The 24,928-nt window shown below is 60.9% G+C and overlaps 1 protein-coding gene across 1 annotated transcript; it reads left to right on the top strand.

The window, feature by feature from the left end:
- Nucleotides 1–3,029: 3,029 nt before the first annotated feature.
- Nucleotides 3,030–24,346, top strand: ALS2CL (ALS2 C-terminal like). Its single transcript, XM_090284635.1, has 27 exons — nt 3,030–3,106; nt 5,703–5,775; nt 6,664–6,788; nt 7,434–7,626; nt 8,083–8,148; nt 8,606–8,771; nt 9,239–9,370; nt 10,036–10,155; nt 11,614–11,672; nt 11,817–11,880; nt 12,315–12,511; nt 13,662–13,727; nt 14,130–14,228; nt 14,330–14,491; nt 15,190–15,301; nt 16,436–16,513; nt 17,338–17,468; nt 18,590–18,763; nt 18,879–18,975; nt 19,183–19,340; nt 19,871–19,936; nt 20,878–21,051; nt 22,026–22,068; nt 22,824–22,885; nt 23,006–23,155; nt 23,398–23,494; nt 23,867–24,346. The coding sequence occupies exons 3-27, from the start codon at nt 6,686–6,688 to the stop codon at nt 23,939–23,941; spliced, it is 2,844 nt and encodes a 947-aa protein (XP_090140761.1). The 5' UTR covers nt 3,030–3,106; nt 5,703–5,775; nt 6,664–6,685; the 3' UTR covers nt 23,942–24,346.
- The last annotated feature ends 582 nt before the right edge of the window (nt 24,347–24,928 follow it).

Raw genomic sequence — 24,928 nt, 5'->3', positions numbered from 1 at the left:
AGAAAATTTAAGTAATTAAACTTTGAGATTATGTTTCTTGTAAATTTGTAGCTTCATGCTTTATAACTTCTAAAGTTTTTGATGCTGTAATGCTTAGAACTAAGGCTTCTGGAGCACAATCATATTGACAGCTATGAGTCCTCAGGGGCTACTTAACCTCTCTGAGATTCAATTGTCATCTGTAAAATGGGTATGACTACAGTATCATGGCACCTGCACATGACAGGCCTTCAGTAAATGCTGGTCATCATAATTATTGCTGTCACTGTGGCTAAATGTAGCATGATATTACACTGTCAACAAACCCAACAATAGCTTGTTCAATAAAGGCCCTGTTGTTAAACATTTGCATTATTTTCAATTCTCCAAAAGTACACACTACGGTGAGAGGAACATCCTGAAAGTTAAAGCCTTATTCATCTTTTTATTCCTCTATTTACTCATGAAAAATTGAGGCCCCGAGAGGGGTCATGTCCTGCCTAAGGACACTCAGGAATTGGAGTGTCAAACTCAGTCTTCAGCCCCTAACCCAGGGCTCTGCCTACTGTCCAGTGCTGTTTTTACATCTCATGAAATTCCTCTATCCCCTTGCACCTGCCCCAAGTTGGGCCCGTCAGGTTTAGGGCGATAGAGCTCTGGACCCCCAGCCTGGCTTCCCTGGAAGACAGTGTCCACTCCATGCATGGTAGCACAAAAGCTGGCCTGCAGAACCCTATTTGTCCCTTGTGTACTATTTTTAGCTCTTGTGGGTTTCCTGTAGGAACCCAGTCCAGCTTCCAGGGCCTCTGGGTTGGAAGCCATGAGCAGAATAAGTTAGCAGTGGCCAGGGGACACTGTGTAGAGTTCTCGCCTGGAGCCTGAAACCCCAGGGCTTAAGATTTAGCTCTGCAGGAACAGGGGGTAGGAAGCAGGGATCCCCTCAGTCAGACTCAGGCTGTGCCCTGGGGGATCTTGAACTTAGGGGTGGGGGTTGGGCATCCTGGGCCTGTGACAAGTGGCTAGGGCCTGCTGGGAGCTGGCAGTCTCTGGCCTTGTTGGCCTCAGGCCCGGCTCAGAATAGCTCTGGGGCTGGGCTGGGCCTGGGCGGTAGCTGTGTGTGCATAAGTATGTGCTTGTGTCCCAAGGCATTTGTGTACACAAGAGTGTACATGCATTTGACACTTGCCTCTGTGTGTGTCTGGGTGTAAGTCTCAGTGTGCATTTAATTGAGCAGTGTGTAAGTCTGTGTCCATGTGGACGTGCACATGGTCTGCACACATGTGCCCATGTGCAGGGCTGCCACCTGATGAGGCCCTGCCAGTGAATTCAATAGTAGATGAGTCTGTCTGGCACAAGTGAGTGGACATGCCACCACATTACTGTGGTGTTGTATATGTATGCAGGGTATGTGTGTGTGTGCGTGGGGGGGGGATTGGGCAATGGCCCTTGGCTATGTTGCAGGTGGCCAAGGGTAGGTGGATCCAGTGGAGCTTGTCCTTTGGGCACTACCCGGGGCACTACAAATTAGCTGGCCCCGAGCCAAGGATGAGCTGGCTTGCCCCATTTGTCAGATAATAAAACTGAACTTGACAATGCCCATGAGGTCACCCAGTGAGTGGGGAGTAGGGAAATGAAGACTGGCCCCCAGTCTTCCAATTCCCTTACATGTCGCTGAACAGGAAGTCTGAACTCTGGGGAGGAAGCTGACAAGGCCCTTCCCTTCCTGTTTGAGCCCAGGCAGTCCTGCCTTTCCTTCACTACAGGTACAGATGAGGAAACTGAGGCCCAGAGTTGGGAAGGGCTGTCACAGACACACCCAGCACAAGACCAGATAGATCCCTCCTGCTTAGGGCCGTGCCTACCCCATTTGTCCCAAGTGGTGAGACCACAGGCTCCTGATGACCTTGCTCTCTCATGTGGCATGGACGTCTCCAGTCCTTGGCCCTTCCTCCCAAGCCCCAAAGACCCCTGGCCTGCCCACTCTCATGTGCCAGGGGACCCACAGACCTCCCTAGACCCTGCCCATCTGCTAAGAAGCCCCTGGAACTGGCCATGCGCCCCCTCCGCCAGGGTCTCTCTTCAGCCCGGCAGGATGGGACATGGCTGTCGCTGCCTCAGACTTGAGTAGGGGGTCGCCGGACCACCATGTTTGCCCTGGCCCTGCCTGCCTCTGGATGGCCCTTTCTGCCTCCGTGTTCTCAGCGGTGAAAGAGACAGAGGTGGTTCAGTGTGGCCGGTCAGCCCTGGAAACTGCGTGGCACAAGAAGTGAGGGGGAACTGGCCTAGCAGCCAGAGGGGGACCAGGTCAGACAGCAGGCTCCTTTGTTACCGGCACCAGCCATGGTCCCTCCCCCTCCCGAGGTCCTCGGCACTAGGCTTACGCCATCCTTTCCAAGGTCGCAGGCCCTGGTGCAGACAACCACTGGCTTCACACTCTACCGGGCCATGCTGAGACCCAGTGGGGGGAGGAGGACTTCCTCAAGGTCACAGACAGGAGAGGTGGCTGGCCGTGGCCGCCCGACACCAAAGGGTGGCAGGGCAGCCTCAGTTTACCCCACTCACGGCCACAGGTGTCACAAACCCACCCAGCGCTCCACCTGGGCCTGCTGCCTCTGTGACTCGGTGAGGGTCGAGGAGGTCACAGGCTGCACCCCAGCTCAGCAGAGCAGCAGAATGTGGGGGCCGAGGAGGGCTGGGAAGGTCCTGCCAGGAGGAGAAAACCGACACTCGTCGGAGCCCTTGCCCAGCTTGAGCGATCGTGGGTTGGTGGGGGGGCGGAAGGGTCAAGTTCACCCCCTCCTCTTCCCCGTCCCCTCGTTGGGTCCCAGGAGCCTTCGGACCGGGACCCGAAGGACACCAGAGGGAGACCTCAGCAGAGACCACGGGCGCGGGGCGGACAGACGCCGCGCCCCACCTCCTACTGGGCGGCTCTGCCCCCTCGCGCTGCCGCTCCCTCCCGTGGAGCCTCACACTGGGGGCGTGGCGAGCTACGGAGGGGGCGTGGCGGGAGGGGCGTGGCGAGCGGGGAGGGGCGTGGCGGGCGGCGGGCGGTGGCGGCGTGCGGGCGGCGGCGAGCGTACAGCGGCCCGGCTCCCGCGCACCCCTTGCTCGGCACCGCACCGCACAGGTAGGGGCGGGGCGGAGGTGCGCACCTGTGGGCGGGCTCCTGCGCTCCGCGCTCTCCTCGCTCCGGGTGGGTCTGAGCCTCCGCGCCCCCTGGGGCCGACGTGTCGCAGTTTCTCTACGGCTCCGCGGTCTCGGCGGCACGAGTTTTTCCGAAGGTTCCCTCTGACCCAGTGGGGTTCAAGCTTCGTCTTCCCGGCCCCGTGGTCACCGGTTGGTTCGGATTTAGGGGCATCGCAGGGACAGCCCCCCCTTCCCCCACCAGGGCCCGCGTGAGATCGCGTCGCCCTGGGGCTTGGCCTGGGCCGTGGTGCAGGTCTCGGGCCTCGACTAGCCTGAGAGACTGCCTGGAGGAGGTGACGTCGGCTGGTGTTGCCTGCGGTGAAGAGCCGCGTGGGCTAATGCCTGGTGGCTGGAACAGGAGCCCATGTTTGGGAAACTCCAGCAGGGAGAGGAAGGGAAGTTGTGAAGTATGCTGGGAGTGGAGGAACTTCCAGGACAAGAAGCTTAGAATCGCGGGGGGGGCAGAGCAGGGGTGCTGAGGGAGAGGGGAGGTGGAGACGGGGGAGGGGGCGGGCTGTGATGGTTCTGTGCCCCCTCCCTTGGTCAGCCCCTGTCTAGCTGTCTACCACTGAGCTTGCTGGTTGATCAATCAAGGGGGCTCCAGGGCAGCCCAGGACAAATTCTCCACAGTGAGCAGAATGTCTTTGCCTGTCCATACCAGGAAATACCAGGATAGGTGCCTTGACAGGGTGTGGCTGAGGGGCCAGAGGGGCCAGACTTTGGAGAGAGGGCCCGGGAGGCCTCAGTGACCTTGCCTGAGAGGGACCCATTATGGACAGAAGCCAGGAATGCAGGGAAGAGAGCAGGTCTGGCTGCTGGTTAGATTGACACAGGGACAGGCAGCTGACTCACCTGGGCATGCCTAGACTGGCCAGTTCTGTGCTCACTCCACCCCTTGGTGAGCACTAAGGCTACCTGGGGAGGTAGGAGTCTGGACCCTGCCGGGAACTTGCTGTGTGCCCTCAGGCGAGTTGCCCAGCTTCTCGGAACCACCTAGCTTAGGTGAGCTTGGTGGGACTGGGAGCCAGAGGCCTATAGATAGTGTCTCTGGGCTCTCCTGTTCATTTCTGCACCTCAGTTTCCCCATATATATGTCATGTGCAGTCTCCCACTAAGGAACCTTAGACCTTAATGGATAGAGAGGGGAAGAAGACCATATCCTTGACCAGAGAGAGGGGGATTGGAGTGGGACTGGGCTAGAGAGGGGAGAACTCCTGCTGGGTCCCTCTCAAGTTCAAGTTCAGCACCTGCACCTCCTCCTTCTCCTTCCCTGCAAAGACATACACTCATGCATACTCACGCCTGGCCTCACCCTGTCCCTCACACTCACCTCATCACGTCCAGGATGAAGCCCAAAGCTTCAGACCCTCAACCTCAACTTCAGCCTTCCCCCACCCGCTGCCTCACCAGCCATGCTTAACCTCTGGCCTTTCCTCTGGACAGTGTGACTCAGTTTCCTAGGGTTAGAGATTCCTTTGGGGCCCCAGAATAGTGTCTGCAAACCAGGTCCGTAAGACTCGTCTCAAGGGGCCTCAGGCAGCTCTGACAAGTGAGGGAGGCTGAGGACTGGGTCCCCAAACCCAGAGCCACTCCCCTCCACCAGTTCATCCTTCTTAGGGAGGACTAAATATTGAAAAGCTCAGATTGAGTTGGACCCCCGTTTTATAGAGGAGGTGACTGAGGGACAGAGAGGAGCAGGGCTCTGGAGGAGATGGGGCATGGCTAGGGCTGAACTGCTGGGTAGGGGCCCCGGCGGTCCTGTGGGAGCAGCTGCCAGCTACAGAGAGGGGCAGGGAGCTCTGCGTCCTGAGTGTGGCATTTGTGTGTGGTTGGGGGGTGCTGCCAGGCCCCCAGGTGAGTGGGGGGGGGTACTGGTGTTCAAGGCCTCCCGGCAATGACTTATTTACTGCAAGTCTCCAGCTCACCCTGATCTGGTTCCCAGTCCGCACCTCCCATCCTGGTTGCACCCTCCTTCCTCCATCTTTAGCCACTGTCCTCACCTCTCAGCCCAGACCCCAGCTGCCTGCCAGCTGAGGGCGGAAAGGTCACCCCGCAAAGGGCCTTTCCATCCCATCCCTTTCTGGAGAGATGGGTGAGGGTCCCATAGGCCTGGGCCATCCTTGCTGTACCCCCTGACCTCTTGGCTGGACCCTGCTGGTCTGCCTGAGCTGACCTGGGGCAACCTGCCTCCTTCCTGGTGGAGGTAGGGAGGCTTAGGGCTGCCGCAGGGGCCGGCAGAGAGATAAGGCTCCAGCTGGGTGTCCAGCCACTTCCCCTTCCTGCCACTCCCTCCCAAGGCCTCGCCCTCCTGGAGCAGCAGCCTCAGGAAAGGTGGGGCAGGAATGCCTGGGCCTGGCCTTTGGCTGCAGCTCTGAGGCACCCACCCCGCTCTGCCCAAGAACCAGTGTCCTGAGAGTTGTAGGCTCCTTGGGGCCAGATGGAGAGGGATGAGACCCCCTTTCCTCTTGCCCTTTTGAGTCTGCCTGTGTCGCCTGCCCATCACTGGCTGCCTTCATTGTGAATCTTACTCCACCCAGGTCCGCTAACTCCAGGGCCTCAGCGGCAGCTCGGGGAGGAAGGCGGAGTTGGGCAGATGACTTCCTTTGCCAGGTGAGGGCACCGAGGTCTGGTGAGAGGCGGCAGTGTCCACTTGGAGGCTGTGGCCTGGCTGTGTGGCTAGGTTTGAGCCCAGGCCCCAGGCCCCAGGCCGCATGCTGCGCCCCTCCAGTCAGGAGGCCCCATTCCCAGGTGATCCCTGCCTGCTTGGAGGGTCCCTTATTCCAGGGCAGGAAGTCCAAAGGCTCGAGCCTGTGTCTTGAGAGAAACCCTCCAGCAGGGGGCGTGGAGAGGCTGGCTCCCACCCACCTTGGCCTCATCCTCCCACCACCTCGCACCATCCCCTAGCACTGTCCCCAAATCGGACTGAACGCTCCTCCCTTGCTCTGAGGTCCTCCATGGCTCCTCTGTCGGCCCCTTAGGGTGCCCCAAGAGCCTGTGCTCCCATGGTCCCCACCTGCATGTCTTGTCCTCCTCTCTGCCTTTGAAACCCCTGCAACGCCCCCCCCCCCCGCCCCATCCCCCAGACTTCTGCTTCCTTCCCCAGCCCTGTTGGGCAACAGGGAGCCCTGAGCCACGGCCTTGAGAAAGGCCAGGCTCCTCTGACAGCATGCCCTTGTTACCAGAGACCCTCTGTATGTCACTGAGCCCTGGGAGCCATAGCGGGGAGTGAGCCCAGGAGCGAGCATGCCAGGCATGCTTCCCTTGAGTTCTGCGTCCCTCGGGGCGGCCACTCCTCCAGGCTCCCTTCAGCTGGGCCCAGGGGGAGAGTGGCGCAGGGCTCAGTGGCCAGTCCGGGAATGTCTCTCTGAGGTGACCTGGGTTCACTGCTCAATTCTGATGTGGGGTGGCCACGGGCCCTGCTTGCAGCACATGCCCGAGAGGCCGGGCGCGGCCCCTGCTGCCCCCGGTGCTGTCTCGCTGTAATCGGCCCGTCCACAGGTCCTGAGGCCGGCACCCCGCCATGTGCAGCCCCGAGGAGGCGGCCCTGCTGCGGGTGGAGGAGGTCTTCTCGGCCACGCTTGCCCGAATCAACAGCCTTGTCCTCCAGCCCCTGCTCACGCTCGGTGAGTCTTGGTTCTCTGATGGGGAGAACAGGGGACCCAGGAGCTGTCCCGGGGACAGGATTTTTACCTTGTGGGGCCCTCTGAGCTGCAGCCCCAGGTGCTGGTTGCGCCTTTCTCAGGGGGACCCTGAGGGTCCAGACCCAGCTGTGCCTGGAGATGAAATTCCACCTCTTCTGGGGCGCAGGCCTGGATTCTCTGGCTAAGCCCTTATCTTGCTGGCCCCCAGGGCGTGACAGGAAGGCACATGTTACCTCCAGGGTGGGTCTCACTTGTGAAGTGACTTGGAGCAGGTGCCTTCCTCTCAGGGGACTTTGTCCCTGCACCTGTGAGTGGCGTGGACTTCAGGACCCTACAGACTCCACATTCTGGGTCCAAGGAAGCTGAGACTCAGGGAATTAGTGTACCGGGTACCCCCGGGCCACTGGGGCTATCCCCGTTTGGTGAGGAGGTGGGTGGTGCCCGTATTTACACCTCAGGGTGCTGCTCACCACTGCAGCTGGCCCGTCCCCTGCTGAGCTCAAGGGGGCACATGGGCTCCCAGTCCCGTCCCAAGGACCCCAGGCGGTGGGGTGCTAGGGCCTGTGTGCGCCCCCTGGAAGGTGGGGCCGCTCTGTGCCCGCTCAGTGTGCTGTGGCCCTGCCCCAGAGCCCTCGGACCCCCAGGGCCGGGAGTGCCAGCAGCTGCTGCAGCAGCTGTACAAGAGCTCCCAGCGGCTCTGGGAGGTGACGGAGGAAAGCCTGCACTCACTGCGGGAGAGGCTTCGCCACCCGGACGCGGTCGGCCTAGAATCGCTGCTGCTGCTGCATGGTGCTGATCATGTCCTGCAGGTCCACATGGAGTAAGACAGCGGGAAGGGGTCAGAGTGCCACGTGGCACTGTGCTCACATGGGTCTGTGTGTGGGCAGAAGTTGGGCTGAGCCTGGGAGGGGAATCACCTGGGGTGGGACTCAACCTGGGGTCGGTCTCACCTGGGGTGGGACTCACCTGGGGTCGGCCTCACCTGGGGTGGGGCTCACCTACGGTTGGCCTCAGTGGGCTCGGACATTAGCCCGCTGTAGGCTCAGATACCCCAGACCTGAGCCTCGGTGCCTCGCAGGGAGGGAAGATTTTGTCAGTTAGAATTGTCTCGTTGGGTCAGTCAGGACTCCAGGTTCACCTGTGCCTAGAGCCAGGCCCCTGTCTAGGCCTCAGGGCTGCAGCCACTCAGTGAGTGGGATCTGGGGGTCCCAGAAGGGCAGGGGCGGAGTCTGGAGTGGGGGCTGGGCCTGCAGGGTGCCCTCTGCGCTGCCTGCAGGTACATCGAGTCCTACACGAACTGTGTGGTGGTGCAAGCCTTTCAGAAGGCAGCAAAGCGGAGGAGGTAGGCACGGGGTGCTGCAGCAGGCCTCAGGTGGGGGGCGTGTCTGGGAGGGAAGGGCTGGGGAGGCCCCATCCTGGAGCAGTGAGGGTCACCGCCTGTGACTCATCCTGAGCACTCCTGGCTCTGACGATGGCTACTGATCTACACTGGAGGAGGGAGGCACTCCTAGGGACAGCGGACTCCGGGAGTCCACTAGCCGGGATGGCCTTGGGCAGGGCAGGGGCACTCCGTCTTGGGGTGGATAGTTGTAATCACTAATCCATTGAAACCCTGAGATATTGCTACTGAGTCTCCAAGAGGGCCCCTCAGGCTCTGCATTGACCTGCTAGGAGAGGTTCGGGGTTCGGCACTGTTGCGGGGATCTGGGGGGATCAGCCAGGGCAGGGGGGCGATGGTGGTGGGCGCAGGGATGGAGGAGGGGAGGGTGACGTTGGTGTGTGGCCCTCCCGCCCCTCAGTGAGTACTGGCGGGGCCAGCGGAAGGCGTTGCGGCAGCTGCTGTGGGGCATGAACTCCGAGGGCTCGGTGGGCACCTCGCTGGTCCAGACCCTCCGCCAGCCACTCACCCATCATGTGCAGCAGTATGTGCTCCTCCTGCTGAGCCTCGGGGACACCATCGGGGATGTAAGTGGCCAGGCGCTGCTCACCAGGGCTGTCGCCTGTGGGGAAGCTGGGGGTGAGGAGGCACGGGGCTGTGGCTCAGGACACCTGTTGTGTCAGGAACCCTGGTTTGAGAAGGACCTGGCCAGGCTTTGGGGACATGGCCCTGTTCTGGAGGGGGTTTAAGGGACATGTTTTTGCCCTGGGGTGGGCTGAGGTTCTTGGCTCTGCCCTGGCGGAGCTGGCAGAGACCCGTGGAGTAGACACAGAACCATATGCTGGGTGTGCGGGCACAGGGCGCGGGCCCAGCCGGGGAGCCACGGAATGGTCCCAACTCCCCAGCAAGCACCTGCACGCTGGCCGCTCCCCGGAGGAGGAGCTGGTGGGGAGGAAAGGGGAACTTGGGCTTAGATGCAGAGCCGGGGCAGCCCTCACCTGGTGGGAGAAGGTTCTGATAAGCCCCCTGCCCTGGCTGCTCTGTCCCCCCACAGTGTCACCCCACCCGGGAGCTGGTGGTACACGCAGCCGCCCTGTTTGGGGACCTGCAGTCCTTCCTGAGGCAGGCGCTGGACCAGGCTGTGGCCACGCAGGCGCTCTGGCACACTCTGAGCAGCCAGCTGAGGGTGAGTTCCCTCGGGCAGGGGCCTGCTGGGCTGCTCCAGCTGCTTGCTACGCTCCCCGGGCCTCAGCTTCCCCGTTTGGAAGTTGGGGGAGGGATGGCCGAGCCTGAAGGCTGTGCAGTGCCTCTGTCTAGCCGTCTTCACCCATTTGGAGCAGTCAGCAGAACTGACCCTCTCTCTTGGGATGTCACCACATGATTGCACCCTCATGTCCCTGCCCACCATGGCACCTACTGTCCCTGCAAGGGGGACAGTTCCCCAGTTCCCTGTGCTCTGAGAGGGTGTGACAGGTTTGGGGCCCAGGGTAGAGCAGGAGAACAGGGCAGGGCCGGGGGGGGGTGGCAAGAATTGCCAGAGGGAGGCGGGCGGGCACTGCAGAAGCCCAGGTGAGAGGTGACCGGGGCCTGGAAGTGGCCATGGCCCGAGGTGGGTTGGGGAGAGCACAGAGATGCTTCGAGAGAAATTGTGCCACCCTGTTGGGAGTGGCTGGGAATGACCCTCCAGACCTTGGGGCCCCAACACCGTCCATCAGTGTCTATCATGGACCTGGGGGCCTCCCGGAGGTGGTGGGTGTGGGAGGGGGTGTCGGGGGCGGAGGCAGACAGTGGAGTGGCGGGCTGCATCCAGGACCGGTGCCTGAGCCCTGTGCCTCCCCCTTCCTTCAGCAGGATGCTCTCTGCACCCCTACTCGCCGGCTCTTGCAAGATAGCCAGGACATACCCGTGACGGTGACCCCGCTGCAGGCGGAGCGCATGCTGCTCTTCGATGATGTCCTTGTCCTTCTGCAGGTTGGGTGGGGCAGACCAGAGGTCTGGGGACCACAGTGGGGGCCTGGGGTCTGGCTGCGAAAGGTGGGAGAGAGGCAAACAGGTGGGAGTGAGAACGTGGGCTTGTGGGGGAGGGACTGGGGCTGAAAGGCAGGGGGCTGTGTGGGGGCAGCAGGTGGCAGTGGTCCTGAAGGAGCGTGAGCTGTGCGGAGAGGCTGCCAGAGCCCCTGCTAATGTCTTCACCTCGGGTTCCTCATCTGGAGAATGGGATAATTGTGCGTGAGTCTGCCCTTCAGCAGGTGCCGGCCAACTCAGCTCTCCTACTCAGATAGGAGAGGAACCCCAGGTGGGAGGCCGTGGGTGGCCCGTGGGGGCTGAGGAGGGCTGGAGGAACCCCTCGGGGCGTGGACAGGCCTCTATAGAGAAGGCCACCATGCAGCAGCAGGACCTGGGTCTGCGGCGTACAGAAGCCAGGAGGGAGTTGGGCCTCAGTTTGAGATTGTGACGTGGCCAGTAACCCTGACTATGCTTTGTCCCCTTGAACTCATATTGCCCTTGTGACGGCCCCAGCACTGTCTTCTCTGCCCCCTGGAATGTCAGTTGGGAACTCTCGTGCAGACAGGAGATGCCACTTGGCCCGCTCAAACCCGTGTCCCCGGAAACCTGGTTTGGGGGTTTTGATTCGGTTTGAGTTCCCCTCCACTCCCCACCCCACACTCTGTGCTCCAGGTACACTGCAGAGATACTGTCACTTAAGTGCGCTGAGCCCTTTCCCGCTCTGGACCTTTGCACGTCCCTTTGTCTCCTCTGGACACCCTCTTGTCCCTGGCTTGTGTCTGGTGCACCCCCCTCCCTTCAGCCCTGCGCCTGGCACCTTCTCCTCCTCTTGTGGCGGTGGGGCTGTCATTGGCTGGCCTGGGCTGGGCGGGGGGTCGCTTCATGAAACCTTCCAGAGGCAGGGGCGTCCAGTCTGAGTGTCAGAGCAGGGGTGGTATGTCAGGTAGAAGGAACATCAGATCAAGGAGGGTTTGGGGCAAGCTCACGGTGCGCGTGCGGAGTGGCCGTGACGCCATGGCATGGGGAGGGCGGGGTGGGACACACGAGCTGGGAGAGCGCTGTGTGGCCTCAGGGGGTGGGCGCAGCAGCAAGGGCTCCATCCCCTGGGCAGCAGGATCCTTAGAGAGGCTTCCAGATGGGGCTGGAGCTCTGTTTCCAGAAGAGCGTTCTGGTGGCTGTGATGGAGCAGGACTGGGAGATGGGGAGGCTGATCCCAGGCTCCCGGCCAGGCCCTTGGTTGGGAAGGGAGCTGCACAGGGGAACAAGTAGGGTGGTGAGGGACTCCGTTCTGGGCGTGCTGGGCCGAGCAGTCTGGGAGCACCGGGGTTGTGCCCGCAGGCTGGTGCTTGGGGCCAGGTCAGGCCAGGTGAGCATCTGGATGGTCTGGGCTCCGGACGACATTTGTGCCCTGTCTTCTTCTAGGGCCACAATGTTCACACCTTTGATCTGAAGCTGGTGTGGGTGGATCCTGAGCAGGACGGGTGAGCAACTTCCTCCACTGACACCCCAGGCCTTTCCTCCCTCAATCCCATGACACCTGCCCACACCCCAAGGCTTCAACTTGGGCCCTGCTCAGCACCCTTCTGGACAGAACTGGGCCCTACTCGTCACTTCCGTCTGTCTAGGTGCACTCACCTCCTCACGCCTGAGGAAGAGTTCTCTTTTTGCTCCAAGAAATCCAAGGACCAGGTGAGTGTGGGTGGACGATGAATTGGGGGCTGGGACCAAGGGGGTGCGGGAAGGAGACAAGAGCGGGGGGGGGGGGGGTGGAGCACAAGTATACACCCTGGAGGCTGTGTGGGGTGGGGAGGGGATCATGGTCAGAGTGGGTCAGGGAGCCTGGGACCGAGCATCAGAGGCAGGTATTTGTCTCTGGGAAGCCCACGTGGGGGTTGTGCTTTTCTCTGGCCCCCTGGGCAGGCCCTGAAACTGCAGACAAGGAGCTAGGTCTGGATGGAGCATCCTAGGGAGCAGTGTGGAGCACGTGGAGATTCCTCCAAGTGGCCGAGCGGGGTCGGATGTGGGGGTCGGAGAGGGTCATACTGGAGGCACCCCAGAAGGCTTCCTAGGAGGGCTGCCTCCAGCAGCAGTGACCTGCGCTGTGTCTCCCCGGTCCCCATCAGGTGCTCTGGCGGTGGAAGATTACCCAGGCTGTGTGCCAGGCCCTACGCGGGAAGAAAGACTTCCCGGTACTGGGGGCAGTCCAGGAGCCCTCCGAGACCCCCGTCTGCCGCTCCATGGCGTACACCTTCCTCTCAGAGGGTCGCCTCTGCCAGGCCACCTATGAGGGCGAGTGGTGCCGCGGCAGGCCCCACGGCAAGTGAGTGGGTGGGGCTCCTCTGGGGAGTCAGGGGACAGGCAGGCCCCATGGCAAGTGAGTGGGTGGGGCTCCTCTGGGGAGTCAGGGGACAGGCAGGCCCCACGGCAAGTGAGCGGGTGGGGCTCCTCTGGGGAGTCAGGGGACAGGCAGGACCCATGTGGACCTAATGGCCCTGGGGTATGAACCAACGGCTCTTATTCCTGTGGCCACTTGGTCAGTTCTGTTTGTCCCCAGAGTTTCCTATAAGTCCTCTTGGACAGGACCTGGCCCGTAGTGGGTGTGTGCCAAATAAAGTCTTGATGTTGGTGACGTGAGAGCATGGGCAGACACCAGGTGGCTGGCCCACAGGGCCTGTAGTTGCCCCTCTGTTCCCAGGAGGTGGGAGGACAGTCCTCCTATCTACATAGCATTGTGTGGCGGTGGAGGTGGTTTGCAGCATCCTGTCTATATTGGTTTTTACGAGAATGCTCTGCGGGAGCGGGGTCACCCATTCTGTAGGTGCAGAAGCTGCGGCCCGAGACTGGCATGACTTGCCCAAGGCCTTCAGGGCAGGGTATAGGGTGAACCCGGTCACAGTTTCAGGACCACCTGACCCCACAGGCAGGTGGGCTTTTGGAAAACACGTGGCCCCACGCTGTGCCACAGCGGGGAAAACTAAGGGCCACAAAGCAGAAGGGGCTCTCCACGCTTATGCCGCGAGCACCTGTGCTGGTTCCGAGGCCCCGATACTTTCGGAAAGGGCTTGAGGAAGCTTAGGAACAAAAAGATAGATCAAAGAGTGCCGTGTCAGAAGGGGAGGGGAGGGAGGGCGGGACCCCAGGGATTAGCATTTGGCTTGAGCTTGAAGTTTAATTCTGAGCCTCCCGTTGGTCAAGGGAAAAAGGGAACCTGGATGTTCCCAGAGCTCTCCCTACAGGGTGTGGCGAGCGTGCCCCTCGAGGCTGCTGGGGTCCGTGTGCGCGGGCAGAGGAGGGCCAAGAGCCCGTGCAGGGTCCTAGAGCTCAGAGAAGAGGGCTGGGTGGGGCAGAGTCCAGTCCGAGGGGAACCCAACCCTCTGAGGGAGTCTGTGGCAGATGCTGGCGGGGGTTCTATGCGTGTGGAAGGATGGGTCTGGTGGGCCTGATGCCCGGGGACCTCGCCTGTGTTCCAGGGGAATGCTGAAGTGGCCAGATGGGCGGAATCACGTGGGAAGTTTCTGTCAGGGCCTGGAGCATGGGTAAGGCTGGGCCCATGTGGGGTGTGTGGGCCAGAGTGTGGTTTCCCCCCCAGCCAACGTCACCGGCCTGGGCCCATCCTAACTTCCCGAACCCAGCAGGAACTTAGAGGCCATCTGATCCAGCTGGCCTTTGTACAAGAGGGGAGGCCCTTCAGAGGGCAGGCCATGGAGGGAGTGGTCCAGGGCCGGCAGGGGCTCCCAGGGTTCATGGGGGCAGGATGGAGAGGGGTGTCCTGAGAGGGGTGCTCAGAAAGAAGAGACGGGCTGAGCACCTGTGAGACTCTCCCCATCATCCGAGAAAGCACCTGGAGGCAGGGACATTCCTGGGTGGCATGGAGGGTGGCATGGGCCAGGGCAGTGGCCCCAGGGCTGACTCCCCTCCCTGCCCACCCACACTGACAGCTTTGGCATCTGCCTGGTGCCCCAGGCCTCTGAGGATAAGTTTGACTGTTATAAGTGCCACTGGCGGGAAGGCAGCATGTGTGGCTATGGCATCTGTGAGTAAGTGACCCTTGGCCTGATGGTGGGTGGGGTCATGGTGCAGGCATGTGCCCTGGGCCAGCCTCGGGGAGGCAGGACCAGCCATTGGTGACCCTCTCCAGGTATGGCACTGACGAGGTGTACAAGGGCTACTTCCAGGCAGGCCTGCGGCATGGTTTTGGGGTCCTCAAGAGTGCCCCGCAGGTCCCTCAGCCCTGCAAGTACACGGGCCACTGGGAGAGGGGCCAGAGGAGCGGCTATGGCATCCAGGAGGACAGTGACAGGTGAGTACTCCGTGACCTTCCCCAGGTTTGGTGTGTGTTGGGGGAGGGCAGAGAAGACCCTCACAGACCAAAAAGCCTCAAAGCACAGGCTTCCTGCAGTCAGTGAATCCTTTCTCTTTGTACCCCTGAGCCTCTGTTTGTCGCCCTTGGTTGTCCCGGGGCCACGGAAGCGCCTCTGGCCCCTCCTTGTGCTATCTGAAAGGAGTTTCTGCCCCTTGATCTGGTCCCATCTCAGGGTCCCAGCCCTTCTGGGCTCTCTGGGCTGTGAGACAAAGCTCAGGGTCCTGGCCTGGCCCTTTGACTTCATTCCCGCCCGGAGACCTGTGCACCCCTCCAGCCATCTAGGCTACCAAACAACCCCATCTATCTATTGCACACTCCTACCTCCGTGGCTTTGCATGTGTGTGAATGGCACCCTCCACTCCATCTGTCCTTCCTGCTGCCTCCCCCAGGAAGCCTGCCAAGATGTCCTCCCCCAGGCAGGCTCTCTCCCTCCTCTACCCTCCTGGGGGTCTTGACTTCACCTGCCCCTTGTCTGAGTTGAATGGGTTTAGGCGATGTCACTAATCCTTATCTACACCCCCCTGCAGACACACACACACACACACACACACACACACACACACACACACACACACACACCAGCACACAGAAGGGGCATGGGAACAATTCTGACTCAACTCTGGCTACTCCCCCAGGGGTGAGCGCTACATTGGCATGTGGCAGGCTGACCAGCGCCATGGCCCGGGGGTCATGGTCACCCAAGCAGGAGTCTGTTACCAGGGGAACTTCCAGGCAGACAAGATGGTGGTGAGTGGGGTGACTGCATGTGTCCTAAGCTACCCTCTCCCTCGGGCTGAATCCTGGAGCCCCCCGCTCCAGGGACTCTGAAGCCGAGCAGAGGCTGGTCAGGCTGAGGCGGGAAGCTGGGCTCCTAGGCGCTGGACAGAGCCAGAACCTGGGCAGCATTCCAGTCCTGCCACCCACCTACCCTGGCCTTGGCCAAGTCCCTGCTACTCCCAGCCTCAGTTTCCTCGTCAGCTTATTGTAAAGACTCAGGGAAACAGTCAGAATGAGTGTGTGGTGGCGGGGATGCCAGCGTCCTGCACAAGCAACGCGGATGGACCCCTAACTGGATGCCAGCTCTGGGTTCAGCCTCCCCGCATGGTCCTGTGGGATCCTCCCCGTAGGCCTGCAGGTCACGTCATTGTCCCTTGTGTATGAAGGGCAAATGTGAGGCTCAGAGAGGCCAGAGACCTTGCCCATTGTCACATTCTACTGAGAGGCAGAGCTGAGACTCCAGCCCAGGTCCGCTGGGCCCGGCCACCCAGCACTCAGCTCCTGCCCCCCCGACCCCCTGCCGGGGCCTTAGAACCTAGCAGAGCTCTGGCCTGATGGCTGTTACCATTTGTTTGTTTGTTTGTTTGTTTATATTACGCTTTGTTCTGGAAGGGGTTGAAGGAGGAAGAAAAGACAAGAACGGGCATGTAAAATAGATTCAGAACTAATTAAAACAGGAATGGTATCCTGTTTGGCTCTGAGCTTTCTGGCAGCCAGTGCAGCAAGAGTGTCTGATCGGCCTCAGTGTCCCCTCCCAGAGTGTGACAGGGCCATGGGGGTGGTTCAGGGGAAGCACAGCACTTCCTGAACCATAGGAGCGGAAGGAGAGCTCCCTGGGAGGCTTCCAAGAAAGACCCCTGGGAAGGAGGAGGTAGGTCCCCAGGGTGCTGCCCGGGGTAACCAGGGATGAGGTCCTCGGGGACCATGCTCAGTGCACAGCAGGCCAAGGGCTGGCATCCCACCTCGCACGGTCCTGGGAGGTGCAACAGGACTCCTGTTTCCCAGGAATCAGTGCCCACCTCCCCCTTTCCCAGCGTGCCCCCCACCCCCCATGTCTCCTGGCCCTTCAGAACACACTACTTCTCTTCTGGCTTCCTTCCCCAGGGCCCAGGGACTCTCCTCTCTGAAGACGACTCCTTATATGAGGGCACCTTCACCAGGGACCTGACCCTCCTGGGGAAGGTGAGGGCCAACTGCACTCCCTGCCAAGGACAGGACTGAAGTCTAACCTCCCCCGGGGACCCCGGGCCGAGGGTGCGGGCACTGGGAGGAGAAGGTAGGGGAGGGCCTCTCCCATCTCCATGTACCCCAGGGACTCTCTTATTGCAGAGCTGTGATTTGAACCTGGGTGGAGTCAGTCGGGGGCGGCGGCTTGCTTTGGGCAGAGTGGGTGCTGTTGGTCCCCTGGCTGTGTCTGCCTACAGGCCCCCTAGTTGGGACCCCCACCCCCTCCACCACCATCATCAGTGCCTTGGGCAGATGGCCTGGAGTGACCGTCTTTCCTGCAGAAGGCAGTTATGTCCCTGGTGGGGCCTTAGGAAATGTGGGGGTTGTTTTGGTTCTGTTATGACTGGCATTTGATGGGTGGAGACCAGGAGTGCTAGGAATGGGGCAGCCCCATGCAGCCAAGAATTGCCCCTCCCCAGGGCTATTAGTGCCCCATGCCCTCCCCGGAACCTGCCTACCCCTGGACACACCCACCCCACCCCACAGCGGTGGTTCTCCCCACTCTGAGCTGTGAGTCCCTTCGTCTCCATTTTTCTTTCTGTCTCCACTCTCAGGATCCCCCGGGAGGTGGGCACAGCTCTTGCTCAGGGAGTTCCTGCAGGGGTGGAGCTCCTGCCACAGCGGGGCAGAGTAAATGGGTGGCGGGAAGGCCGCCCACCAATCCCTAGGCTCTTATCTCCTGGGATGGACAGGCATGAGGCCTGTCATGATTGGATGGAAGGGCACCTGGATGGACAGACAGTGAACAGACATCCCTGCTTCCCTCTCCCCGCTTCCAGGGCAAGGTCACCTTCCCCAATGGCTTCACCCTGGAGGGCTCCTTTGGCAGTGGGGCCGGGAGAGGACTGCATACCCAGGGCGTGCTGGACACGGCTGCCCTCCCACTCGACCCAAGCAGCACCTGTAAGAGGTGAGAGGCTCACTGTCTGGCCTGGCATTTCCGGAACCTGTCTGGGGCTGTCTTTGTGTCTGTTTCCACCCCAAGGACTCAGGTCTCATCCGAGGGGCCTTTCTGTACCTTCTCTTAGCTCTTCGGAGAGTTCAGAGAGCCCAGGGCCCACAACACTTAGTCAGAGACTCTTGGAATCAAGGGCCATGTGACAGTAACGCCACATGCCACACACTGGAGAAAAATATGACAAGTAGGCTTTGCTTAGACTCTGCATTTTTACTAGGAAGAGTACGAGACAGCTTACAAAACAAAACAAGGAAGAATAAAATAGAAATTAAAATGTGAGTTGGACTTAGAAGAAAGGGAGGTGCAGATAGGCCTTATAATGGTTATGACTGCACATGAGTCTAGCACTGAGTTCCCTGGCAGGCAAGGTGAAGAAGGAAACTTGCTAAGTGGAAGAGGAAGACTCGGTTTTGCACTGATGAGGGCCTCTGTGTCGGTGGGGGTTCTAACGGGGTGCAGTCCCAGCTAGCGCTTCAGATGTGGGGAGGGGTGCAGTTGACCTCTTGACCCATCGTCCCTGCCTGCTTCTCCCTGACAGTAGGAGCCGAACACGGATGACGCACCTCAGGGGCATGACCCAGCCTGGTGGGGTGCAGGTGTGGGAAAATCTGTGAGTGTGACATGGGAGGGCAGAGCTCCATCGGACACACATAGAGCCAGACCCCCAGGCCTGTTGGCTAAGACGGGATCAAGCTCCGCAAGGCACTAGGTGTGGTGGGAGGTAGAGCAGGATCCCATGGCCAGGAAATTCTGGACTTCCGGGCACTGGTCTCTCTTAGGCCAAAACCACACTTTCTGGACTGGGCCTCCCACTCTCCAGATGTTTCTGTCACCTTTCCGGGGCTCTGTGTGGCCCTTCCTTTATTCTGTACCAAAGAGTAGATTCTCTCTGTCACTTCCCGGCCAGTCCTTTTTCCTGGAGTGGTGGAGGTAGTCCCATCTGTACCTCCAATCCATCCACCCTTCCTGGGCCCCGGCTCTGGACCATGCTAACTACACCCACCTCTCCAGGGGCCTAGACAGGGGCCTGCGCATCACACCTCTGTTTCTAACCCCCACTGCCTCCATTGCAGGCAGCTGGGCCTGGGCGCCTTCCCTGTGGAGAGCCGCTGGCAGGGTGTCTACGGCCCCTTCCGGGATTTCGTGCGTGCCGGCTGCCCTGGGGACCTACAGGAGGCTCTGCTAGGCTTCCACGTGCAGAGCTCGAAGGAGCTGCGCAAGTCCCAGGAGTACCTGTGCTGTGAGAGGTGAGGCCCGGGTGTGCGTGTGCTTGTGCACCCACGAGGACACCCAGAAGGCTTCCTGGAGGGGGTGGACCTGGGCTCAGGTGTGGCTGGGTGACATGTATGCATGCTGCCTCAGGATCCCACCAGATGACAGTGCAGGCAGGATGGAAGACATCCTGGAGGAGGTGCTGCAGCACCGTGAGCCCAAGGCCCTACAGCAGTACCTCAGGAAGGTGAGGGCCCTGGGGTGGGGCCCGGTGGGGGGACCTCCTCACTGGCCCTGGTGCTGACCAAGGGGACAGACCAGGGGCCCCTTCGCCTCAGAGGGCCTTGGTGCTCCCATGTGTGAAATGGGAGCAACCTTGGGAGTTTTGTCTGGGCCTGCTGCGCTCCAGCCCCCAGCCCTGAGTCCATCTCTTCATTCCCTACGTACCGGCCAGGCTCTGAACAGCTCGCTGCACCCCCTGGGGAAGCTGCTGCAAACACTAATGCAGACCTTCCAGGCCACGTACGCAGGCATCGGGGCCAACAAGCACCTGCAGGGGCTGGCCCAGGAGGAGGTGAAGCAGCATGCCCGGGAACTCTGGGCCACCTACAGGTGAGCTCGGTGCACGCGTGAACCGCCACCGCCCGGAGAGCCCAGGGGAGTGGGCCCTGCCGTTTTCAAGCACCGGTTCTGCCTGGAGCCCGGGGCAGGGACAGTGCCTCTCCCTCGGGTCTGGGCGGAGAAAGAGCCAGAGGGTGGGTTGGTTGGTCGGTCAGCGTGCACCTGGTGAGCAGAGGCTGGGCAGCTGATGGCAAGGCCCGACCTGGCCCTGGGATGACCCCTGACCCCAGGGGAACTTTAACCCGACTGCAGGCTGGGCCTGACCCTGGACTCAGGCTCCATCTCCAGTCCCGCTGAGCGGTGGCCCCATTAGTCGTTACAGACAGGGCCAGGACCCTCAGTGCCCTCTGTTGCAGGGTCCCGGCTTCCCAGCTGCTGAGGTTCGGGAGGCCGCACTCTGCTGCCCTTGCTCCACAGTTCTGCGGGGGTGAGGGGGGGCTCCCACCCTTGGTGACCGGCAGGCAGGACTCTGGTTCTGTGGGAGGTGGCAGCCACACTGTCCCTTTCTTGTTGGCTTGCAGGGGTCTGCTGCAGGTTGCTTTACAGCGCAAGGGCAAGGCCCCAGAGGAAGAGGACACAGAGACAAGGTGGCTGCCCCAGGCCCCCATGGGTCTGGAGGGTCCTCTCCCCACATCCAGGGCAGGCAGGCCCCGGGCCCAGGGATGCCTCGCACCTTTGCTCCTCGGGCCTCCCTTGGGGAAAGGGACGCTTCTGGGGGAGTATTGGGAGTTAAGGCTATGGACCAAGCATTGTTCATTGAGCATGCAAGGGTCAGAACTATCCGCGACCTCTGTTCCAGGGAGGGGTGAGTTCCTCAAATGTGTCTTTGTTCTGAATGTGTGACCCTGGCCTCCTCTGCACTGCAGAGGTGAGCAGCTGCCCCAGGCGCCCTCCTCCTCCCTGAGCACATATGGGGAAACTAAGGCCTAGCAGAGGCTGTCTGAGGTCACACCGCAGGAGTTCCACGGGTCGTTGAATCTGTCCCCCCTAGTACCCCGAGATCAAACCTTCATAGCTGCCTTCAGGTTCCAGGCCTAGAGATGCTGGCAGGGTGTCCGTGGCCCGGATTCTGAAGATCAGAGAGGTCTTTCTGTCGTTCTGTCATTGCATTGCAGGAGTCCTGGGACAGGGATTAGACAGTACACAGAACTTCCCCCAGAGCCCCAGGAAGCACAGAAAACTAGGAGACAGGATTGGACTGTTCTGGAAGGGTTGCCAAAGGCTTCGCTTGTCCACTCGGGGCCCTGGTTTTAATTTCAGTCACATGGGGATCGTAGTCCTGCTCCACCTGCCATGTGGGTCTCCAAGTCATAGGAGAGAACGAGGTGGCCACAGAGAGCCATCAACCGTGCTGTGACTGAGACCAGGCTTGGGAAGGGTTTTCTTGGGAGCAGAGGAGGCTGGAGGCAGGGACACTGTTGTGGGACAGGGAGCAGTATGGGCTCATTGGAGGGCAGCTCACGTAGTGATCTCCACTCCCAGGCCCCCACCCTGCTGACCTCAACCGGTCTTGGTCGCTGTCGTCCAGGGACCTACAGGTACATGGACTGGTGCTGCCTCTCATACTGCCCAGCTTCTACTCAGAGCTCTTCACTCTCTACCTGCTTCTCCATGAGAGAGAGGACAGTCTCTACAGCCAGGGCATCACCAACCTGAGCCTGTTCCCTGACATCAAGCTTCTTGAGTTCTTGGATGTGCAGAAGTAAGCCTGCCCCCCACGCCCTTGTATAGCACAGGATACAAGCTCAACTCAAGTTATGTTTAGCAAAACGGGGGGCGGGCCTTAATTGGCTATGCATTCAGGAAGCTCCAGGGTTATGCTGGTGGCTCGATTCAGGTGTGGCTGGATCTAGGTGCTCAACTGCATGATAAAGGGAAGCCATCTCTCTCTCTCTGTTGGTCCATCTCTGGCTCCCCCTTATGATGAAAAGCATGGTACCAGCTACTCCAGGTTTATATTTTCCCAGCTCAGTCCCCCAACCATCTCCATAGGGAGCTGGTGTCTCCTTCCCAACGGCTCCAGCAGAGCCCCTGAAGTGCCCCCCTGGCTTGGGTCTTCAGTGCACCCTGAATGCTGGTTGTGGCCCAGGCTGGCCTCAGGATCTACTGCTGAGGCTGGGGCAAGGTCACCTGCTCCTGGCTTTTGGACTGGGAGTGGGGGAGGGGAGATCCTCAATGAGACCCGTTCCAGGGGCAGATCAGGGCCTCCCTTCTGCCCTCAGGGGCCACAGTAGCTTTTCTCCTCCATGTCCCTCTGATCCATTAATACTACGAGCCACAGGGACCCTCTCTCTGCTCCCACACCTGGTCTTTGTCACTCAGTGATGGTGCTTCCCTCCCACCCCCTAAAACTCTGTTTCCCCTCCCATCATGGTGAATATTTCCTGCATCTGACCAGTCACCAGCCCAGAGACCTGGTGGCCGATGGCTTCTCAAGTGTGTCTCCTCCAGCTGCCAAGTCGCCTTCTTGTTTTGGGGCCAGATGGAGGCCTATCTTCTCCAGGAATCCCTCTCAGCCTCCCTGTGCCTTGGGCTCCGTGCATGCGCCCTGGGGTGCCATTGTGCACCCATTTCCTGCACTCAAGGGGATGTGGTGGCACAAGGGATTTGCCCTCTGACCTCAGACCCTGCCTCCTCCTCTTTGCAAAGCCTCCTATCTCATTTTTTAAATATCAGGCACCTGTGGCCCCTCAAGGATCTCACGCTGACGACCAATCAGGTGAGAGAAGGGGCTCTTCCCCTGCCCCAGGGAGGGGGAAGCCTGAACCCTAAGCTGGAACTCCCCGATGCGCTCGGGCTTCCATGTGGCCTTCTGCCTCCTGTTGCTGGTCAGAGGCTGCAGGGGACCAGGGAGGCACAGAGGTGGCCGAGGGAGGAGACACCAGGCTTCCCAAGGGCGTAGCTGGTGGCCCACAGTGACCAGGCTCAACCACAGGCTCCACCCTTTCACTGGGTCTGCCACCACAGGCAGCATTTAACCTCTGTGCCTCAGTTTCCTCACCTGTGACAGAACCCCTGCGGCAGGACCAGCACACCCCCCAGGAGGCTTGTGGGGAGTGGCCTGGCCCTCCCCAGGCGTTGCTGCTCCAGCAGCCTCTGGGAGGCTATCGGGAAAGCTGCTTCTCAGACCCAGCCAGACCTACTGAGTCAGAAACTCGGGGAGGACCGGGAATTGGTGTTCCGCCCCATTCTTGGGCTCGGGAGCCATTGACATAGGCAGTCAGAGCTGGGTGGCACCCGGGGGCCTGTGGCTGTTATGATCATTGTCTTCTTTATTCATTTTGATTCTCCCAACCTCCTGCAGTTGAGTAAGTTGAGGCTCACAGTGCAGCTGGGACTCGCCCGGGGTCACTCGACCCTCCAGGCAGGGCTGAGCCGAAGCCACTGATGGGGATGGGGTGGGTGGCCAAGGAGGAGGATGTGACAGAGCTGGGGGGACTGTGGCCTCACCAGCCTGCTCCTCCTGCCACACAGAGACACTCCCTGGTCAGGGACAAGTGCTTCCTGTCAGCGATTGAGTGTCTGCAGAAGGTCATGTGAGTCTGTGCCCTGGGTGGGGTGGGAGTGAGAGGCAGGGATGTTGGTTCCCTCCCCCTGCCCCCTGTCATTGGGGCTGAACCCGGGGGCATTGACCTGAGCCCGCCACCCCGCTGCAGCACCACGGTGGACCCCCGGGAGAAGCTGGAGGTGCTGGAGGGGACGTTTGGGGAGGTTGAAGCCACTGTGTGTCGGGTGCTGGGCCAGGACCACAAGCTGCCCATGGACGATCTGCTGCCGCTGCTCATCTATGTGGTGTCACGAGCCCGGTGAGCTGCAGCCCTGCCCGCCGGCCCCGCCCCTGCGGACACTGCTTCCCTTAGTGCAGGTGGGGACGCTGAAGCCCCGAGAGCAGGGGTCCCAGGCTCCCACCCCAGGTCCCGTGGGTGTCAGAAGCAGAGTGCGGACCTAGCCCCAGATGTCCAGCCTCCCGGGCCAGGGCTCCTTCCCCAGCTGCTCGGTGCCCGGCCCTGAGGGCCCCCTTCTGCTCTCACGGGTGACTGTTCTCCAGAATCCAGCACCTGGGAGCCGAGATCCACCTGATCCGTGACATGATGGACCCCATCCACGTGGGGGGCCTGTATGACTTCCTGCTCACGGCCCTCGAGGTGAGGGACAGACACGCCCTGGCCCTGGCCTGGGGGGCTGACGCCCCTCCCGCCCCCAGCCACCGTCATGAGGATGAGCTCACTCACATTCACAGCTTGTGTGCCTCCATGGGAGGGGTCCTCACGGAGCCCCCAGTCCTGCCCATGTTAAAAGGGGCCGCAGCCACAGTGCCTGCCGGCCCTAGGGACCGCAGGGCCCCATATATGTTCCAGACCGCACCCCAGGCACAGTGCGGGGGGCAGGCTTTATTTCCTTGCAGACTGTGGTCCAGGCCCGGGAGGTGGGCATACCCTGGTGTCAGGCCCGGGAGCCTGGCAGGTGGCAGGGAGCGGGCAGCGGACCGGACGTCAGCCTCGCCCCTCTCCCTGCAGTCCTGTTACGAGCACATCCAGCGGGAGGACATGCATCGACTGCCCGGCCGCTGGGACTCCAGGGAGCCCTGGTAGCCCTGGTAGCTTGGCCTCTCCTGGACACACCTTGGAGCTGAGAGGGGCCGCCGTGGACTTCCGTGCAGCCAGCGTGGCCCAGCCTGACCCTCGTGGCCCAAAAGCAGAGACCGGATGGGCCCTCGGAGGTAGCTCTCGGAGGAGACAAGTTTCTCACAGGGAGATGCCACAGCAGCCCCAACTGGGATGAGGGCGAGGGGTGACAGGTGTGGCCCCAGAGCTGGTGGTCTGCCTTCCCCTGCCACTAGAGCCGTCTCAGATGACCTTGACCTGCAGTAGCTCACAGGCTCGGGTCAAGAACCCGCTAGCTTCTCCTTGCCTGAGCCTGGCTCCCAAATCATTGAGCCTCAGTATTACAGTCTGTAAAATGGACTTGCTAGTCTGTAAAGGACCTTTCATCCATCATGCTGGAGTCCTTCTGGAAGTCCTTCTGGGCTGTCACTGAAATTCTCATGTCAGTCTGTGCCGGCGCCTGCTTCCCCGCTCCTGGTCAGAGGCTCCAAGCCGCTAGTCACACCTCTGTCTGCTGGCCTTTTTCCCACGAACCATCTCCTGGGGACCTGCCTCCTTCCCGACTGCTCCGGGGTGAAGCGTGGGGAAAGGATGGTGTATGCGGCTGCCAGGCACCCCCGCCGCTCTGCCTTGTACCGAAGCAAGTTGGTCACCGCTTTTGGCTCCAGGGGTGCCTCCCGTAAACCTGTGAGGGAGGGGCTGAGGGAGCCTCTGAGAAAGCCTGACACACCTGAGCCAAAGGCTGGATCCCCACCGGGAGCCCTGGGGGGCACCCACGGACCCTCAGAGGCGATGTGGGGCAGTGGGCGAGAGCAGGGTGCCTCCCTGCGCTGCCATGTCAGAGGAAAGGAGGAGCAGAGCTTTCTCTAACCGGTTTCACCGTATGTGGCAGCTTGAACAAAGGGTCTTGGGCTCTGGTTTTGCCAGAAACCCCTGTGACATCCCCATCATGTTACTGGTTAGTGGCAGGTGGGT

The sequence above is a fragment of the Furipterus horrens genome, unplaced genomic scaffold, assembly GCF_987537825.1.
Source record: "Furipterus horrens unplaced genomic scaffold, mFurHor1.1.pri manual_scaffold_7, whole genome shotgun sequence".
NCBI classification, from domain to species: Eukaryota; Metazoa; Chordata; class Mammalia; order Chiroptera; family Furipteridae; genus Furipterus; species Furipterus horrens.
The sequence above is the reverse complement of the archived record's forward strand: the minus strand, read 5'-3'. Positions and strand labels throughout refer to the sequence as shown.

Excerpts from the sequence above, each read along its gene's own strand:
- ALS2CL (XM_090284635.1), top strand. The coding sequence starts at position 6,686 with ATGTGCAGCCCCGAGGAGGCGGCCCTGCTGCGGGTGGAGGAGGTCTTC. Across the intron at positions 7,627-8,082 it reads GTCCTGCAGGTCCACATGGA|GTACATCGAGTCCTACACGA; the intron begins GTAAGACAGCGG and ends CGCTGCCTGCAG. Across the intron at positions 13,728-14,129 it reads TGTCAGGGCCTGGAGCATGG|CTTTGGCATCTGCCTGGTGC; the intron begins GTAAGGCTGGGC and ends CCACACTGACAG.